Source organism: Diorhabda sublineata, chromosome 4 (assembly GCF_026230105.1).
Source record: "Diorhabda sublineata isolate icDioSubl1.1 chromosome 4, icDioSubl1.1, whole genome shotgun sequence".
Classification (NCBI taxonomy): domain Eukaryota; kingdom Metazoa; phylum Arthropoda; class Insecta; order Coleoptera; family Chrysomelidae; genus Diorhabda; species Diorhabda sublineata.
The window spans coordinates 28,382,301-28,403,491 of NC_079477.1; the positions used below are offsets into that span (position 1 = coordinate 28,382,301).

The 21,191-nt window shown below is 32.1% G+C and overlaps 3 protein-coding genes across 3 annotated transcripts in view; all 3 read left to right on the forward strand.

Moving 5' to 3' along the window:
* Positions 1 to 21,191, forward strand: part of LOC130442393 (unconventional myosin-XVIIIa) — a 185,739-nt gene that overhangs the window by 44,101 nt on the left and 120,447 nt on the right. The window lies entirely within an intron of this gene.
* LOC130442395 (protein artichoke-like) lies at positions 11,492 to 13,552 on the forward strand. Its single transcript, XM_056776472.1, has one exon. It carries the CDS (start codon positions 11,501 to 11,503, stop codon positions 13,508 to 13,510), a length of 2,010 nt encoding a protein of 669 aa, XP_056632450.1. The 5' UTR covers positions 11,492 to 11,500; the 3' UTR covers positions 13,511 to 13,552.
* On the forward strand, positions 16,759 to 18,882 carry LOC130442397 (leucine-rich repeat-containing protein 15-like). Its single transcript, XM_056776473.1, has one exon. It carries the CDS (start codon positions 16,816 to 16,818, stop codon positions 18,820 to 18,822), a length of 2,007 nt encoding a protein of 668 aa, XP_056632451.1. The 5' UTR covers positions 16,759 to 16,815; the 3' UTR covers positions 18,823 to 18,882.

Here is a 21,191-nt window from a genome sequence, read left to right on the forward strand (position 1 = left end):
TAACCTAACCAGAGCATTCAGCATCATCGGTATCTGTACGGCCACGTTTAAATTCTGCAAATCAATAACCAGTGGTTCTTTTCGATAAAGCAGAGTCCGGATAACACTTGTGAAGCCATTGCTGAGCTTGTAAAGCATTTTTTTTTCATCAAGAAGCAATAATAAATTGACATACAACATTACACATAGTCTTTTGAAAGTTGATACATCATAAACGAAATATGGATTTGACAATGGCAGCGCCATTTGTGTGTCACGACAACTGTAATTAGTTTTATTGAGAATTTCCTTGAATTTCACTCAATACTTCTTTTGAATTTGATTTCCTCTGTATTACAAGTCATTGCACTGTTTCTCGTCGCATCTCCAGTCATTAATACGCTTCTATTAACTTCACCTGTATGTTTGTAATTGTCTTCATGGCCTCGATTTTCCATACTTTGAGTGATCATATTCAATTTTTCACACTTGTTAAGAACTGACGACAATACAATAATTCCATCAAAATATCTTTTTATATATCCTGATTAGATCCTTCAGGTCAAGTCCTACACAGTGAATCATTTTCAGTCATCGAAAAAATCATTCAGGCAGTCCACGGTCTTGGAATCAGACTATTTGTTACAAAATGCAAAGTTGTTTATACAAAGCACCCCACGCTTTAATAATACCATTGTCTCAGCAATAATTTTATTCTTATGCTTAAAATTATTTTTTTTCGCTGTTTTTAATTTCATATTTTGATCTGATTCTTTCGCATTCCTCGGTAATAACAAATTTCATAGGCTCACTAGTTAATTGAACATCTTATATTAAATGGTATTTCTAATATTACGATACATATTTGCGGCGAGCCAATCTTGTATATATACGGGGCGTTATTTAATTAAGAGACCGTCAATGGTATTTATGTCGAAGTATAAATTATTGATAACTCGCGCCTGTGAAAATTGTTAATAATATTATATTCATCATTCCAAGGACTGTGCGCCCATGATTACGTGGTTGTGTGCATTAATTAATGAATGCAAAATAAAACAAATGGGCGTTCATATAGATTTTTACAGCGCAAGGTCTTTTGTAAAAATATATTCCCTTCCTAATGTATAGATAACTTACAACTGCTGTTACATTCTATGTTTCCATTTTCAAGTATTATTCGAGGTAAATCCACAAAATAATTTCACGTTGGTTATATAAAAAACGTGAATAGATACAGAAAACATATTTATTGTACTAAAATCTAAAATTAATTTCCTACATAGCTCCAGAAATTTCGTTGGCATTTGTTATAGAGTTTTTGTATGTCTTCTTCACAGAAACTTGCTTCGTGTGTTTTCGAATCGTGTGGTAACACGTTTTTTCAGCTCGTCATTAGAGTGTTGACGATACTAGGAGAATACGTCCCAGCCAAATAGTTTTTTGTCAAGTTCACAGTGTGAGGTCGGGTATTATTGTGAAATAAAAAACACCTTTTGACTTTAATCCTTGGGGGACTCAGCAAAATGTTTTTTTTTGTCCCAGAAAACGGTGTATATGAGTTTTCGGAATATCAAGATTTGCTTAGGCTTAAATTTCATTGGGGATGTAGTGAACCTCCATTCCATTTACTGACGTTTAGTTTTTGGGATGTCGTAAGCTACCAAAGGGTCATTCCTCGTGACTATCCGTTTTTTTATTGTTCAGTAAGAATTTTGGGTATTTACTATGAGCAATTGAATTAGTTATCTTGAGATCTGCACAAATTCCATAGCAAAAGCATTAACTATAAACTTACTGTTTTGTTTATACCTGAACCAGTTTACTATTAGAAACGGGCGTCCATATCGTTCTTCATTATGCACTTGATTAAGTCCTTCATTGAATTGATCTGGCTTATCTTCTAATCAAGGAATCACTTATAGCATTTTGCCCGTAAACATTTGCCGATAGAATTCACTGGATTTAAGTTTCTTTGCACTTAGAAAACGAATTACAGATCCGATTTCAAAATAGCGACATTTTCATCTTAAAGAAGCAATACCAAGAACACGTCGACAGCAGTGATTTGAAAATTTCTTCTGTTTGAGTCAGAGTAACTGCCGCGCATGCTTGGAACTGCGATCGCAGCGCTACCTAGAAAATAGTCGCTTAAAGGAATTTAATAACAAAATTAAAAATATTCATTTTGTATCTTTCCTTTGTACGTTAATGAATTGATGGTAAAATGACGTGGGCGGTGTATCGTAATTTAAGATTTTGTTTTTTTTCAATTACAGTTAATTAACTTCGAGAAATGTCATTATAATATTGTCGTTAACAGTAGTTATACCATTAATAATTGTTACGATGTCAGGGGTTATTTTATTTATCAATTTCCAGTGGACTATATTTTTAGTTTAACTATTATCCAATAAATTAAACCAAATCAAGATGAGAGAGATAATTTTAGACTCACTTAAACTCTCAGAAGAGTCAATTTCTGGAAAATTGGAACTAAAAATCGAATTTTTCAAAATCGAGTTTTCTTATAGATAAGCAAATTTCTACTGGATTAGTATTGGGAAAAGAAATTTTTGAGGTATATAAACTCATAAAATATTTATATTGGACTGAAATGACCAAAAGAAAAACCACTTTTCATTAATTGAAACTTTCTAACTAATTTAAACGAAGAAGACAGTTTCTGACCATGTTAAATTCAGAAAAGTCAATTTACTACACAACTCCCTTAATCTTTGGGCAAACTGAACTTTTGAAAAGAAAAATTGTGCCATTAAATTGGAAAAAATGAATTATTGACTAAATTTAACTTGATAAAGCGAGTTTCGGTTGAAATTAATCTTGAAGAGGACATATATTTAGGAATAACCTTGGGAAAGCTAATTTTGGAACAAATTGAACTTTGAAAAACAGAATTATGCCAAAATTTAACTTGAAAAAGCCAATTAGACGCCAAATTCAACATGAAAATATGAATTATTAGTATATGTTCGTTCTAAACTAAAATTTGTTTTTCCATGCTAAATTTGGCCTCGAATTGGCTTTTCCAAGCATAATTTCAGTTCAATTTGAGCAAAAATTGGAGTTTTATTAATGATATTTTTTCTTCTGGGATTAATTTTATCAAAACTTTCTCAGTTTCATTTGGCAAAAAAATTATCCTATCTCGAATTAAATTTATAGGATAATTTTTCTAAGTTTGATTGTTACAGTTTACGAAACAGTTGTTTTTCAAGACCAAGAAAGTAGTTTTGACAAAATTAACCCCAGAAAATAAAATATCATTAATATAACTCCAATTTTAGCACAAATTGAACTTTGAAAAGCAAAACGATGCCAAAATTAAACTTAGAAGCCAATTACTGGCCAAATTCAACATGAAAAAACAAATTATCAATAAATGTTTGATGTAAACTAAAATCCGTTGATTCATGTTGAATTGGGCCTCTAATTGACTTTCCCAACTTTAATTTTGGCATAGTTTGCTTTTCAAAGTTCAATTTGAGGAAAAATTGATATTTTCTTTTCTGGGGTTAATTTTGTTCAAACTTTTTTTTAGTTTATTTTGACAATAAATTATTCTATCTCAAATTAAATTTCTCGGATAATCTAAATTTGATGTGGCTTTTCTTATTACCGTTTAGTCGAAACAGTTCTTTTTCAAGAATAAGAAAGTTTTGATAAAGTTAACCTCATAAAATCACATAAAAGTGAATATCATTAGTAAAACTTCAATTTTTGCTCAAATTAAACTTTCGAAATCAAAATAGTGCCAAAGTTAAAATTGAACTTCAATAGAAATATTAGAATTATCAAACCCAATTAAAATTATAAGAGATCACTGTTGATTGAATTCAATTAGGAAAAACCACTTTAAATTTAACGATATTAACATTTTGATCAAATTACTTAAGGAGGCTAATTTTCTACTAATGTATTCTTAGAAAAATAAATTTTGGATCCTATTAAACCTGATTATTGACTAAATTGATTTACAATGACTTCAAATCAAAATTAGAAGAGATTTTCGACAAATTTAAAATAGAAAAAAATAATTTCTAACCAATTTAATTAGAAAAAAAGGGTTTTGACAGAAAAAACAATGCATGGCCAGAGTAATTGCAAAAAAATTATTGATCATATTTTTAACTCAGAAAAGCAGATTTTTGTTTAAATTGAATATAGCAAAGCAAATTCTCGACCAAATTAGATTTTGTTTTACCTACACTTGCTATGGGATACATGCGACTAAAGTTAGCAGAGCAATATGAGAAGACAGAAAAAACAATAAGCGAAAAATTAAGTGCCATATCACGAAATTTTCAGCTGTACAAATTTTCGAGAAATTTCTGTTCTAAAATAGAATGCTTCCATAATTAAATGCTCCGTTATTTAATGATAAAAAATTTTATCCTATTTTTGGACGTGACGAAAAAAATTACAATTAGAACAATATTATTAGTGAAGAATTGTAGAGTCGTGTGGTTAATTAAATACAGACAAAAAAATAAATTTATCGGAGTCGCCGCGAAAACAAAAATCACTTTTTCACAGTTTTCTCCACAGAACACTGTCATTGAAGAAGAATATGACTCGTGTGGCCTCATGGCCCGAATAATTAAATGTTAATTAAACGCTGCGTGCTTTTTTCGTGTTTTCTCAGTAGAACATATCTTTGGTGTAGTAGTACTAGTAGTAGACTCGTGTGGCAGGCATTTAATTATACGGAACCACACGGTTCTATAATTCTTCACAAATGATAGTGTTCTGCTGAGAAAACTCGAAAAGAAGAATAGGAAAAAAATTTATAATTGAACAAGGGAACATTTAATTAGTATTTAAGTATGGAAGCCTTCTACTTTCATTTTCTATTGATTTTTCACAGTTAACTAACTTTTTTCTAAAGTTAGCAGAACAGCCAATTTCTAAAAAACTGAAAATTTCATAATAGAGAACTTAATTGGCACTTATTTTTCCGTTTATTGTTTTTTTTTGTCTGCTCAAATTGCTCTTTAGTGACATATGGGGCACTTTACACCCTTTTTCTCGAAGAAAGCACTTTAAAAATTCCTTATAACGGAACTTCCACTCATTTTACTGCTTTCTTTCTTCCCCTAATTCCCTTATTAAACAGTTTTACGAAAAATTCATGTATGTATAAAAAACCTCACGTCTTGTGTGGTACTCCTAATAACTTTTTAATAAAAAAAATTTAATTAAACAAAAAATGTATAATTTTAATAACATAACAACAATTTTATAGCTGCTAGTTTAAGCGTTCGTTGGTAATTACCGGCTTTTTAAATTGAATTTCATTTCATCTTTGAAACGCCTTATTCACGTCCCGTTTTTAATTAAACGTTAATTTGATTAGTAATGCGTGGACGTAAATTAGCCATATTTGGCCGAACAATGGCTATAAGTCGATGTTTTTTATGTGTTTCACATATAACATTCGATATTCTCACCTTATTTCTTTGTTCTTATCAATTATTTTGTTAAGCTATAATAAAATAGTCATTTGATTGGATGATGATTTCAAATTTTTCTTTTCATCGTGTGAGAATCACTTGAACATTTTCCATAATAATAAATTTTAAATATATCTCTTTGTTCTCTTATTACTGTGATTGTTTGTTTTAACTTTGTTTACTTACTTGATTCCTGATGATTTTATAACTTTTCACCATTCTTTCCAATCCTGTGTTTCTCGTTCTATTTTCTACCATTCTATTTCTGGTATTTCTTCTGCTATCTTTATTTCTTGTATACAACTCCCCTCGTTCTTTTTTTCTCGGTTTTGTAAGTGCTTTATGTACGAAATATATTCACAAATTCATTCATTAGTAAGGCTTTAATTTATTTCGTCTTCTCTAGGGTATTATTTAGAATAAAAGTCAGCAGGTTAGATGAAAAGTTTATGTCACAGATAAAACTTTAGCGATATGAGGTTCAAACAGAAAAAAACGTAACGGTACAAAACAATTTTTTCTCCACACAGCTAATTCCAGATTTGAGCGATCCGTTGTCTTTACGTCTTTAAACAAAATACGTCTTTTCTGGAAACCGTGCGTCTTTCGGATTTACAGAATATGTCGCCAGCTACCACGAACGTTACCCTGGGTACTTAGTTAAAGAGTAGAGATAAGAGAAAACAAAAAACGATAACTAAGTGGAAAAGAATTGAAACTAGTAAATTTAAAAAATATATTTTCCTACAGTATGTCTAAAGATACAGAAAAAATATTTACCGTACAAAAATCTACAGAAGTTCAAAGATTTTTCATCTTATGCTATTACCTTTGTAGTATCTCTGTAATTCGACTATCTTCCATTTTCCAGTATCCGAATTTATTTGTTCTTTTTAATCCTTAATATAACACCATGGTAAAGTGAAGCATGTGGTTCGATCCCTATAAATTTAGGTTCCTGAATATTCCAAACTAACCAAGTTGTCAGATTTAGATTAAATTTTTTATCGTATCCATCATTTCACCCACTCTTACTTATTATTGTCACGACCATATGAACAAATGACCTTTTGTTTGACTGCAATAACGCCTTTGTTTCGATGTTCGCTTATCATGTGTTGAATTTAATCTCTTTTTATTTAAATATCATTTCGTTCTAGTATCACCCTTTTTTTATAATTCATCTGAATACGAGAATATATCAAAAATTCATAATAAATAGTCCAAAACAGCATCTTCTTCGAAAACTGTCAACGAATGTTCAATACATTGCAACAGAGAAAAATTGACAATGAATCGTAACAAAGTCTTTGCCAGTTATATTATAAGCGTTTTCTTATTGGGAACGTGGCAGTAAAACGCCAAAGTAGACTAACTCAAATCTCAATTAATTATTTCCCAAACGATAGGTGTTCGAAAGCTCGAAACATATATTAAAGCTAATCTACAAAAAACCAATATATTGGGGATTGCAGCAAATTTGGAAAATGAGAATTCTTTATTAAATTATAATTCCAAGCTTTCGAGAAGTGTTCTTCCCATCATCAGGGCATTTTGTGAAACGATTATATATATATATATATATATATATATATATATATATATATATATATGAATTACATTATTAAGTGATATATGTGGCATACTCAGTAATTAAAAAACATAATATCTATTGACACCTATTATTTCGATTTCTATGATTCGACATGTTGGATTGCCGTTCCTCAAAGGATAAAACAACTACTTTCCTGGCTAATACCACGAAGAATATTGAAGTATATCCCCTCCGAAGAAAGTGATGTCATCGACAATCCGCAGTTCGAAGTGAAGATGTCAACAGAAGACGTCTACTGACGAATGCCACACCGAAGAGACGCAGAAACGTCGTGGTATTCTGTGGTTACGACCCTCTCTTTGTAATTGCGAGCCATTAGGAATGCCAATTTAGGCGGATTGTCGATGACATCACGTTCTTTGGAGGGGAGGAAAGTAGTTGTTTTCTTTTTTGATGAACGGTAAGTCGAATCATCAAATTTGAAATAGTAGGTGTAAATAGATATTATGTTATATATATATAGATATCGTTGTGGGAGTGTGGCAAATTAAACCAAAAGTGTACAATTTTTAATATATATTCCGAGCTTCCGAATACTAATGTATTCATCATCGCGGACTGAAATTATGATCAAAGTACAATGTAAAAATATGTATAAAAGTTTAGCAATATTAAAAGTTACTACATTAATTGATTTAGGTTTGGAAATATAGAAACTCTTTCTCCAATCCACAATAGTATATCATAAACATAAAGAAAAACCTTATTATTTGTAATTATTTGTTATATAATAAAAATTTGATGAGTGCATCCAACCTTGGGTATAGTACGAAGAAATAATATAAAAATAGTTAATAATTATTCTGGCACCAATATGGTGGGCGATCATCATAAATTAGCAAGTCAAATCAATTGACGGAGAGGCGTCAAAACTTTACTATCTATTGATTATTACCATAAGTATTGAGTAATAGCGTTAATTGGAGGTATTTAGATATGCCAAAGAGCTTAACAATGTAAAACTAGACGTTCATATCGCATGTTGACACGAAAAGAAGATATTCAATATGTATTCGGAATATGTTCAAATTGACTATTATCAACATAAGTGTATATATACATTTGTATTTTATTTCGCTTTTTTGTATAGTAAATCCCACGTTATGTGTACGTTATGTGTTTTCCTCATTTATTCTTATGGTAAAATCCAATATAATATCACGTATAATAACCAAGGCTGTGATACAAATTGCTTTGAATATGTCACAGAGCCGTAGCTAGGCATTGCTACTGTACATTATCTTTTCTATATAATTACAAGGACTGATCCCTTCGCTCCTCCCATGGGAAGATGTATTATAATTTTTAATAGTATTAAGATTAACATCTCTCATCGAGATTTTAGCATCTTTAGTCTCCACACATCCGAAGAAAATAGTTTACTTCGTTAGTTTTAGACACGGTCGGTAACCACAAGAGAACGAATCTTAGAAATATGGCGAATTCTTTACTAAGCCTGCTTGAGATATTATCGTCCTGTGACTGTGTACGTTATCTCTGCGCAACTTCCCCCGATGTTTTCGTTTTCTTAATAGTACTACTATGTTCATTTACTTTTAAACTATTATTGTATCTATTACAACCATTTTTATAATAACTTTATCTTCATCACATTTTTCGTTAGTACCCCTCACAATGATTTTTCACTTTATTCAATATTATATTTTTCAGCTAATTATTAGAAAATAATAGTTCCTATATGACCAACTTTTTTTATATTTCTGTACCTACACAATGTTCAAGATTTCAAATGGATTTCGCATAGCTATGTAACTTAAAGAGGAGTTGGATACTGTGTACGAAGACTCTGAACATTCATTTACTGCAGTAAAATTTTCAGGAATTTAAAACGTGGCCGTATCAGCTTCTGGACGACCAGAAAAGTTTACTAAATGGTACTGGACGACCGTTGGATTAAGATTAAAGAGATTAGAAGAGGTTAGCGGTATATCCGAACAACGCATTTGCCAAATGTGCCGCGTTTGAACACTTTGAATTGAAATCGTATTTTAATGAATATTTCCCGGGTCTTATTGACACGATTTAAGCAAAATGAGTCGGATTTTTTCGTCTCCTGAAACAAGAAAGAAAAAAAAACGCTCAAGACAATGGATTGCAATGGGCAAACCCCGATGATTTCGAAAATTGAGATCGTTCTTTGAGATAGTCATGGGATTGTGCTTAGTGCATTGGCACTTTTTCACATTTCGGTGATTGGTATGGCTAAAATTCACGCGTTGCATTTCTAATTGGTTGACCACCCACTGTATTCACCAGACCTGGCACCTCTGTTTTTTAATCTTGAAGCTTCACTTGCAGGAGAGAAATTCTCACCAAACGAGAATGTTATCGCATACGTAAACACTTATTTTGATGAGAAAGATTATTTAGATTGATTGCAAATGTAACAGCGTCGCTGGACCAAGTGTATGGTATTGAAACGGTTTTGTTTCTTTGTTAAGTATGAAATTATTCAAACAACTCTCGTATTTAAGATTACGATGTTGTCAAAACGTTAGCGGTAAACATTTTGAACATCTACTTTATTTAAATTTATAGTTCTTTTTACCGTCCTACATTTTATTACTTTTTGCATTATATTTTTGTTTCTGATTGTATTGTAGCGAATTTCTTCGATCATAATATTTTATTTTGTTATAAATTGTTGCAAGAAATTTGATAACAATAACATTTTTGGATAGAGAATAAAGAGATGTTCCAAACAATATATCACAATTTTATACCCCATTTAGAAAATTCCATCTAAACAGACAAACAAACAAACTGACAAAATAAGTTAAATGAAGTTTGGTACTAATTACCGACTCCTCCAAAAATGTGGTGAATGAAAATGAGTCTATAGTCAATATAAGAAATACTTTACAGGAGATCATGGGCATAGTTCCACTCAGGACTCAGTTGAAATATCAGCTGTTATTAATGTCTCAGAAGCGCTCGAAAGTAACTTGAAAGAAAAAGTGGATTGAATCCCACTTGATTTAGGGGTTAGAATTAGGATGATTGAATCCTAATCATTCGAAAATGAAAGCTGAGTAACGTAGTGCAGTCCATGAGCTCTGAGTCTAACATATAAAGGAAGGTTGGAATTTTTGAAACCATTGGTGGTACTGAATACGCTGTTTACACCACCACTACACCAACACCCACAATTACACTGTCTGACGTGCGTTTCGATAACCAAGTTATCGTCTTCAGAGACTTAAGCTAAACTAAAATCTAATGACTTCAACGCCATGCATATGATGCATCTTTAAAGTTAAAATAGTCGTACACAATCTGTTTAATTTCATCGTAGCTGTTAAATATTTTACCTTTAAACTTGGTTTTCAGCTTTGCGAATAAAAAATAGTCGGACGGGGCCAGATCTTGGCTATATGGTGGGTGTTCAATCTTCTTGACGCCACATTTGTCTTCAGTAGCCTTATAAAGCGAAGCATTATGGACTGAAACATTGTTATTAAGCAAGCGCACACCTTGTCTTGTAATTGAGGTCGAACAATAATGTAGATATTATTTTTTGGAGCTTTTCGTGACTTTTACTTGTTTGGCACAGGCTCTTCCTCGAGGTACCTACCTGGCACTAATTTTTGTCATTTTAAATGACGGTCTACGCTACAATTTCTTTCGTTTTCAGGCGCCGGTCATTTAAAACAATTTCTTCCATGTTTAATGGTGGTGTCACCGATATTGGACCTCCCGGACGTGGGTTATCTTCTAATGATCCTCGTCCCTAGTGAAACCAATTTTTAATTGTTCGATATGAAGGACACAAGTCACCGTAACCAGCCTTCGTTCTGTTTGTGATTTGTGTTGGTGTTAATACTTGTTTGGTCAAACATTTTAAGTATCGCGAAGTGGTGGTTCGAGATCTATAATAAAATGGATCGAAGCAGCAAATTGAAACTTAGTCTAAAACTTGTCGAGACTTGTCACTGACGCGAGCATAAAGATTTTTGCGAGCTCTATTTACTGTATGAGGCTAAAACCTCATGAACCATACTATGTACAATTATTTTCTGTTATTTATAACCTTTTCAATCGTTCTTTTTTACTTTCCTGTAAAACTGAAGTTTTTGCATGTTACTGTTCTTCCATAAAAACGGCGATGTAATTTTAAATATTTTCTCAAAATTTTTGTTATATAATTCATATGAAATTTGTTTAAAAATGGGAGTTTATTAGCCAATATTTAAAAGGGTGACTGACCCTATATCTCGATCTGATCACTTGAATCGACTTGTTTTGATAAAAACACGAAGTAGCTATTCCGGTTTTTAGAAATATTGATATTAAAAATTCCCGTAGAGTTTTATTCACCGGGCCAGTACAGGTTTGCTACAAGGCTATTTAAAAAATCATTTCATAAAATATAAATAGTTGGATTTTACTGACTATTGATTAGTCTGCAACGATGTCGAAGCAGGTAGTTTTGATTTTGTTTGTACTTATATCTCATGCATTATGTGACAATATATCGGTAATTTACAATTACAACCAAAAAGTGTACGTTGATTCTATAGAAAATTTAAAACAAGTTTTGTTGGAAAGTGTACAACATCTTTTCGATGTACAAATTCTCAAACAGAGTGTCCCAAAATTACCGGCGAAATTCTTGGAAGGTGTGACCGTCAACCAGCTTCGTTTAAATGAAAACCAATTGAAAGAAATAGAAATAGGGGCCTTCGATGGGGCCACGTTTACTTCACTAAATTTGAACGATAATAATTTGGACATTATCCTTAAAGATATATTTAATAATAATCAGATATGGGAATTAGCTTTGGCCAACAATTCTATCTCGAAAATTGAAGATGGAGCTTTTGAAAATTCGGATTTTGGTGTTTTAAATCTCAACAATAATCAGTTAGATGAGCTTCGAGCGGGTATGTTTCAAGATTCGAAAATTGTAAATATAGTGCTGAACGACAACAAAATTGAAAATATAGAAAACGGTACTTTGCAACAAATATTCGGTTTACGAAATTTTCATTTGAATAATAATTTTCTTAAAGACATCGGGAGTTGTTTTAATGATTTGGAAACATTATGGGAACTGAATTTAGTGAACAATACTATAGAGAATTTATCTCCGAAGAGTTTTACTGGTTCCAGTATATCAAATTTAAATTTAGGTGATAACTTATTAACGAAAATAAGTAAAGACGTTTTCATTGGATTACCGTTATCGTTTCTAAATATTTCTAATAATCGTATCAAAGCTATTGAAAATGATGCTTTCGCTGACTTTCCAACTCTAAATACTCTAATTTTATCTCATAATAAAATCGGAGATTTGAAACCAGGTTTTCTTATCGGGATAAACTCAAAGTATTTACACCTAGATTTGATAGATAATCATATCAACAACATCGAACCTGGTTCTTTCGATGAAATTACTTTATCCAGTATCGATTTGGCTAATAACAATATTCAAGTTTTGAAAAAAGGTGTATTAGTTAACAAAGAACTAACTTCAGTGTCGTTTTTAAAAAATCAAATTTCTAAAATTGAAGAAGGCGCGTTAGAAGGATTACATGTCCAAACTTTGACGTTAACAGAAAATTATTTGACGAAATTAACTAAAGAAATGTTTCAAGGATCTAATATAACAACTTTGAAACTGGATAAAAATAAAATAGAAGAAATCGAAGACGGTACGTTTAAAGAAGTAGCCGAATTGAAATACCTCGATCTTAGTTATAATAATATAGAGGATATCGGTAAAATCTTCAACGATCTACCCCAATTAATTCAACTCACATTAAATAATAATAAAATTAAAACTTTACCTGCTAATGTTTTCTCCGGATCAAAAATAAATAATATTTTTTTGGATAATAATCGAATAACCGAAGTTGTTAAAGGTGTTTTTGACGATTTGCATTTCAACAACGTAGATCTATCCAATAACGAAATTTCCAAAATCGAAAATGGAGCTTTCGAATCCGATCTTTTACGAGAATTAAAATTGGGAACTAACAAAATTGGAGATCTGAAAGTGTCTTCTCTAGGAGCAATAAATAATAAGGAATTAGATTTGAGTTTAGATGATAACGATATTGGTGACATCGAAGCCGGTACTTTTAAGAACGTTAAAGTGAAATCGTTGAATCTTAAGAATAACACGTTGAAATATATTAAGCGAGATATGTTCGAGGACGCCGAAATAGGATTTCTAATTTTGTTTAAAAATCAAATCGTCAAAGTTGAAAGTGGTGCTTTCGAGGATATTAAAGACTTATTGTTCGTTGATTTGAGTTACAATAAAATGGCGACTGAAGTAAAAAAGGGTATGGTTGACATACAATTTTATATAACACCCGGCGCAAAATTGTATAAATACGATAGCGAAATTTTGCGTGAACTTATCCGCTCTACATATGTTGGTGGAGAAGGTTTCCAAGATGCTTTATTCCATTAATTTTTGTAATATATTTGTGAAATAAATTTAGTTTTCAGAGTATGTGTATGTTTGTTTCATAATAAAAAAATATATTCCAATTTTTGGAATGAAGATAAGGTTCTTGAGCGGTTGAAAAATTTATTATTTATTTATTTTACTAATTATCTTTGAACTTCAACGATACTTTCTTAATGTCAATTCCAATTTGAAAGATAAATTTATTATTAGTTATTATATACATTTCGATTTTACAGGTCTGTATTTAGGGTTAGAAAATTGGAAATTTATTTGTAAGCATGCATCACGGAATTTATATCAAATTTTTATAGTTCTCTTTAGAAAATTACATTCAGTTATACAGGGTTAGCCCGAAATAAATAAACTTTCTTGTTTTATCATGTTTAGTAATTCTCCATTCTTTTGAGGATTCTCCGATAGTACATACAATACCTCAAACACTTCTATTTTATTCATGATGTCCATGTACAAAAAAATGCTCCATATGTAACAGCGGAGTGCTCTTGATCGCATCTGAACTGTGAATTTTCTATTCGTAAGAGATGCTTTCCATTTGCTGAATGCTTAACGTGCCATTTCAATCCTTGGTTTTAATGTCTATCCTGCACTTTATAGATTTATAAGCAGTTACCGACTATAACGAATATGGCTACTAAATAAATACATATATTTATGATTGAACATGACTTTATTGTTTTTGAAAGTATTCTCTATTAAGAACTTCTACATGCGTTTGAACCAATTTTCGAAACAGATGTTTCGAAAATATGTGAATTGAACGCATCAAACGCTTCTTCAGGTGTAGAAAAACATTGACCTCGCAATTTATTTTTGAACTTCGGAAATAAGAAGAAGTCATTGGGTGTTAAACAACGGATGACTTATCAATTCGATGTTTTGACTGTTCAAAAACATTTTTGTTTGAACTGATGTCATGAACATTTGTTTCGAATAAAACAGGCGACCAGTTGCTTCGTGCGCGAACAACTTTTGTTGAAGTCGCTCAACTTGAAAGATACATACAGTCTATTGTTGTTAAGCGTCGGGTTCGTATGCATAGATCTATGCTTCGTCACCTGGTGCTGCGGTCTCATAAACATCTTTTGAAGCACCTCGATTGATTTCAGCATTTCCTTGCACCAAGTGACACGGACTTTTTTAAAAAAGCTTCGAATTATGCGGTATACATCGAGAAGAAATCTTTTTGACAACCAAATGTAGAACTAATCTCACGGTATGTTACATGACATCCTGCAATATCACGTTACGCACGGCATCGATGTTTTCTGATACAACAGCCGATTTTTGATGACTTTCACGAATTCATCCTGTAACGAAGTGCGACCACGATTGAATTTGAAAAACCAGCGGATCAAGATGGCTCGAGAAGGTGCTTTATCACCAAAAGTCGCAACGAATTGATAGACATACTGCTGGTGGTTGAATACACGTCTAAAGTCATAGAAAATCTTCGCTGTTTAATTCCATTTTTTGTAAACAACTCAACTGCTAGATTGTTATTGATAATGTCACTGTCCAAGTATCCGTAAACGTAAACTTATGACAACACGTTCCTTCCGAGTACGTTCACAACTAAAAATGTCAAACTTTATGGTAGTAGCCATGTCAGTTTTGACACATTCACATCAGTGTTATAATATCTCGTAATGACCATAGTAGTGGCGATAGGTAGCCGCTAGATTGTTATTGATAATGTCACTATCCAGGGTTGCCATAATTCAAGCCACCACGCTTTATTCAACTCTTTCCAGGTGCCTCATGGATGGAATGTTTTGGAGAAGGCATCTATATTGTCTAAAAAGGCACATAGCCCTATCTCTCTGTAGTTTTTTCTAGTTACCTGGTTAAACTATGTAGGGTAAATATTACGAGGATATAATGAAAAATTCTTAGCCTACTATAGAACCAAAAAAATTTTCAATGTCATTTATTACAGCGAACCTGCAACGTCTATAGACCTTTCAAAAAAAATGTTTCTTGCTCTGAAACCCAAACCTCCAAAGCTTTTATTACCTCCTCGTTGTAAGAAAATTTACGACCTTTTAAACTTTTTTTCAGTTGATGAAAGAGATGATAGTCGGACGGAGCCAAATCTAGTTAAAAAGTGTGGAGTTCTAGTAATTCAAACTCTAAATCACGAATTTTTTGCATGGCAACATGAGATTTGTGTGCAGGGGCGTTGTCCTCCAAAAACAAAACAACTTTGGGTTGATTTCCGCGTCTTTTCTCTTTAATTTTTCCTCGTATAGTATGTCGAATAGTAATCTCAAGTTATTGTTCTACCCTTATCTAAAAAATCAATCATGATTACTCCATGACAATCTCGAAAAACTGAAGCAAGAACTTTTCCAACATATTTTTGGACACGAAACTTCTTAGGTCTTGGAGAACCAGAGTGTCGCCATTCCATCGATTGTTGCTTTGTTTCTGGATCGTAGAAATGTACCCATAGTAACAATTCGGTTTAAGAAGTCTACATCGTTTTCAAATCGAGCACAGATCGAACGCGATGCTTCTACCCTTGCATGCTTTTGTCAACATTCAAACATTTGGGGGTCTATTTTGCAGCAATTTTTCTCATGTCCAAATTGACGTGGATGCGTTCGTTTGAAATATTCAGTGCTTCAGATATCCGTTTTAGCCCAATTCGACGGTCTGATAAAATCATGTCATGAACTGCATCGATATTTTCGGGGACCGACACAGAAACTGACCTTCCCGATCGGTCATCATCTTCAATGGAAAATTTAACTCTTTTGAAGCTTGCAGTCCAATTTTTCACGGTCGCATACGACGGACATTTTGATCACCAAGGGTATTAAGCATATCTTCGTAAATCTGCTTACCTCTTAACCCTTTTAAATACAGGTACTTGGTGATGGCTCGATACTCCAATTTTTCGATTTTCACAATTTCGGTGGACATCTTTTATTGCGTAACTCTGGTTTACTTTTTTGACTTCAAACTTCACACTGACACTTCTAATAAGTTTTTGTTCGTTGCTATGGTAACGCAATATTTTGTTGCTAACTAGATATCAATACATCCTTGTATAATATAGTAATTTTTGTATTTGTTATTCGTTCTATGTGATGCCATCTAAGTTAATAAGTGAATTGTTAATCCAATTCATTGAATGGAATGTTAAATATTGAGTTCAATAGTGCGACACCGGTTCTGTTTCATTTGTTACTAAGCTCGAAAACGCTTCATAATGTTATAAATATGATGTTTGTTATTTGATAATTTATTCTCGAGTAATTTATTAAAGTGAAATATTAACGATGGTGACAAAGCTGTTAGTAACGGTGTTATTATCGCTTTTAGCTCTTTCAAATTGTGATCAGATTTTTGTAAGACTCGTCCGATATTATGGAGATGGCCCAGATAATATAACAATAAACCAAATTGAAGAACTGAAACAAAATGTGTTGTTTGGCCATATTAGAACGATTGAAATTATCGATCAGAATGTTCCTAAATTACCCAACAAAGTTTTGGAAAATGTTGACGTTACTTCTTTGCGTATGATTAACGATAATTTGGAAGAAATTGAACCAGGAGCTTTCGATGAATCACGTCTCAATTCAATCACTATAACTGGTAACAAAATTGATGTTATCCATGGAAATATATTTAAAGGCAAAAATATGTATGATTTAGTTCTAACTAATAACACAATCAAGGTATTAGAAGAAGGAGCATTCGAATCATCAGATATTAGCGATGTTAATCTTGGTAACAACGAAATAGAGACTCTCACTTTGGGAACGTTCAATAAGGCGAAAATCTACGGTTTAAACTTGGAGGGTAATAAAATGCGAGAATTGTATCCTGGTATTTTTCACGAGATGGAAAGTATTAATAATGTGAATCTCCATAATAATTTTATAGAAGATATCGGAACAACTTTTTCAAATATCACAACTTTATGGGATATCAATTTATCAAACAATTCCATCAAGTCGCTTCAACCGAATTGTTTCTCGGACTCGCCTCTAAGGTATATATATTTAGAAGACAACGAATTAACTGAAATTCATAGGGATGTATTCAATCATTTACCGTTGCAATATCTGAATCTTTCAAATAATAAAATCGAGTTTATTCAAAATGATAGTTTCGCCGATCTAACCGATGTCTACAATATCGATTTATCATATAATAAACTCGAAGAATTAAAACCTCGTTTCCTGATTGGAATAGAACGTAAAATGTTGGTCATTTATCTAGATCACAATAACATGAATAATATAGAACCAGGAGCGCTTGATGAAATCAATATCGGCTCTTTGCATTTGACAAACAACATAATCAAAGTTTTGAAAGCTGGCGTATTTAAAAATAAAAATATAGATTATGTAGATTTTTCAAATAATCAAATATCCAACATTGAAGATGGAGCTATGGAAAACTTCCGCGTTCAAACATTAACATTGTCTCAAAATTTATTAGAAAAACTCACAGTTGCGATGTTCAAAGGAGCTAACGTTACCAATTTGAATTTGGATAACAATAAAATTGAACATATTGAAGACGGAACTTTGCAACAAGTTGCCGAATTGAGTAGTATTAATCTTAGTAATAATTTTATTGAAAATGTGGGAAAGGTTTTCAATAATTTAAAAAACATACACGAATTGTCTTTGGATAATAATAAAATTAAAAATATCCAACCAGGAAGTTTTGCAAATTCTAAAATATCTACTATTTCTTTGATCGGTAATCAATTAACTCAAATAGAAAGAGGAGTATTTAATGATTTACCTTTTATTAATATAAATCTAGTTAGAAATAAAATATCAAACATAGAGAACGGAGCTTTCGCGACTAAAGATTTGAGAGATTTAAAATTGGGAAGCAATAAAATTGGAAACCTTTCTCCTTCTTCTCTAGGTGTTATTGATAACGATCAATTAGATTTAAGTTTGGATGACAATGAGATAAGCGACATTGCACCCGGTTCTTTAGCAACAGTTACAGTAAAATCATTGGATCTAAAAAATAATACTATTAAATCAATTAAAAGGTCAATGTTTAAAGATGCCAATATTGCGTTTTTAGTATTAATGAAAAATGAAATTGATGATGTTGAAACAAATGTTTTTCAAGATGTTAAAAATTTGGTATTCGTCGATTTAAGTTACAATAAATTTACAACTAAAGTTAATGACAATCTTGTTGATATCAATATTTATGTTAAGCCTAAAGCGGGGTTAGGAAATTATACTAGCGAAACTATAGAAAAGCTTATATCAGCGTCCTATACAACTGGTTATATTGAGGAATAAAAAATTATATTTGAAATGTAACTCAAAAATGTACCACGCCAATAAATTTTTGATTTATTTTTTTATTTATTTAATTTTCCAATTCCTATTTACCCACATCCATTTCTTATTCCTTGTATGGAGATTGGAAGTTATCTTCTTATTGGTAATAAAATGGAATCATGGAGAAAACAAAACTGTGATCAAAAACTGAATCCAAAGATTAGAAATTTGAAAGGGAGAAAGAAAAATATCGAATATCTAAAATACCTGAATGAAAATCTAATTGACAGTAACGAAAACAAGACTGTAAAGAAATTATACATAAATTTCAAGGAGTTAGTATTATTGAATGCAGCAGAAAAACATGCGGCAGAAGAGAACAAAATACAAAAAAAAGGTCGAAAGTCAAGAAAATAATTCAAGAGGATAAACAAAAATTATTCACCAAGGTTGGGGAGAACAAAGATCAGAAGTCATGGAAATTATCTAAGAAAAAATAACAAAAATCATAGACCGAGTTTAGGGAACAACGAAAAATGCCTATAAGAAAAGTTACGCGAAATGCAAGGACAAGTAGGTATAATTTTACAGAATGGAAGAGACAAAGGTGGATACATTATAATGCAAGAAGAAAAAAATCAAGTTGGAGTCAGTATTTTTAACAAGCTTCTTTCAACTATTTATGTTGATATGCATTAGATCCATAGTCGAAATCCCCTTCTTTAATTCATACTATAGTCTTTTTCAGAAAGGTGTAGAGTAATAGGAATTCCGTCCAGTTCGGCTCAATTTCGGTGTCGGCCATAGGTGTGGGTCTTGAAATATTGTTACTAGGTAGTAGATTATACAGTTACGTTTTGCGTTTAACAGGTACCGTCTACATAATGCCTAATTTTTATCCTGTTAAAATAAAATTCTTTCCTTTTTACGAGTATCCTACCGACACTCCTTTGGCACACTATTTTCAGTGTTTGCGAATGGATAACGATAGGCTAAACCCATATATTAACCCCAACCCGGGTGGTACTACCTGCACTTGATAAAAAGAAATAATTTTACAATGAAATCAATGCCAAACTAAATATTCGTTGGGTCACTCTGTGGTCCCTTTGCATACCTAATGAGATTTTATTAGTCTATACCTTTCTGAAATAAATTATAAAAATCGCCTATTTTTCCTTGTATTTTAACCTGTAATTGTTGTTATTATTTTCTAACTATTCTATGGCTTCGACTATTTGTTCGTATTGTTGCTATTGCTCTTCGACTTCCTCCCCTCTTCCATGTCCAGTCCATTTTTTATTTGTTCTTCAAGAGCCTCCGGAATTGTTCAAATATCCAAGCTAGCACTGAGCATATGTATGCTTTCTAAAGGAATCTTTTGGTTGATCTGCGCCACTTCTTGGTTAATATCGTTATTAGTTGTTATAACTGACACTAGATTTTGATAACGTTGTCTAAATGATAATTTCCAAATTGTATCGTTGGTTAGTTTGGCGTTTTATATTTCGACTTGCTTCCATTTATCGCAAGATCCATTTTACTTGTTGCTAAGGGCACGGGAATTAACAAGTTCACGATGAGGAGAAACGTGGACAACAGAACGTTATGACAGTTAAGGTTACACTTAATTTTCCACTAGCTTCACGAATGATTGTTTGAAATTAGTAGCGAGGTTACCACAATGTTCATGCAAAATGGGTGCCAAAAATGTTAACAAACTACTATGAAGGTGAGCGCATGGAGACAGCCTTAGCATTTCTGGACGCCTCCAACATACATGGTGATATAATTTTATCCAGTGACATAATTACAGTCCTTAGAATGGAAGCATAAAAAATCTTCGGAAAAATAAAACAAATGTTACAAACTTGTTATCAATAACGATTTTATTGATTAAGCTTATTGTTCAAAAGCGTTTTCAAACCCCATCATTCAACGATTAAATTTTAAAATAATCAGTCTCTATTAACCTTGAGAGACGCAAAAACATGATGTGATTTATACATTTTGGATCAAGACATATTCTTTTTGTGTATTTGTTTTCGTTCTCGCGAATTCAGACTTAAAGTATTAAAATGGATTAAACCAAGCAACTATCGGTTGAAACTAGTACATTAATCGTAAATCTTCATAGTAAAAAGTAACTATTGCCGCCGAATTAAAAATACCTCGACGTACTGTGGACTACAACGTGAAGAAATATGCATCCACCAGGAGTCTTGGCGATAGAAAACGTTGAAAGTGGTCTGGAAAACCACCACCGCTGAATATAACCATAATGTATTGATTAGTAAACGTGATCCACGATTCACGAGCCCAGGGATAGCTGCTCGGATCATTGGATCTGCGGATTTGCTTTTGAGTACTTCTGCAGTGAAAAGGAG

Excerpts from the sequence above, each read along its gene's own strand:
- LOC130442395 (XM_056776472.1), top strand. The coding sequence starts at position 11,501 with ATGTCGAAGCAGGTAGTTTTGATTTTGTTTGTACTTATATCTCATGCA.
- LOC130442397 (XM_056776473.1), top strand. The coding sequence starts at position 16,816 with ATGGTGACAAAGCTGTTAGTAACGGTGTTATTATCGCTTTTAGCTCTT.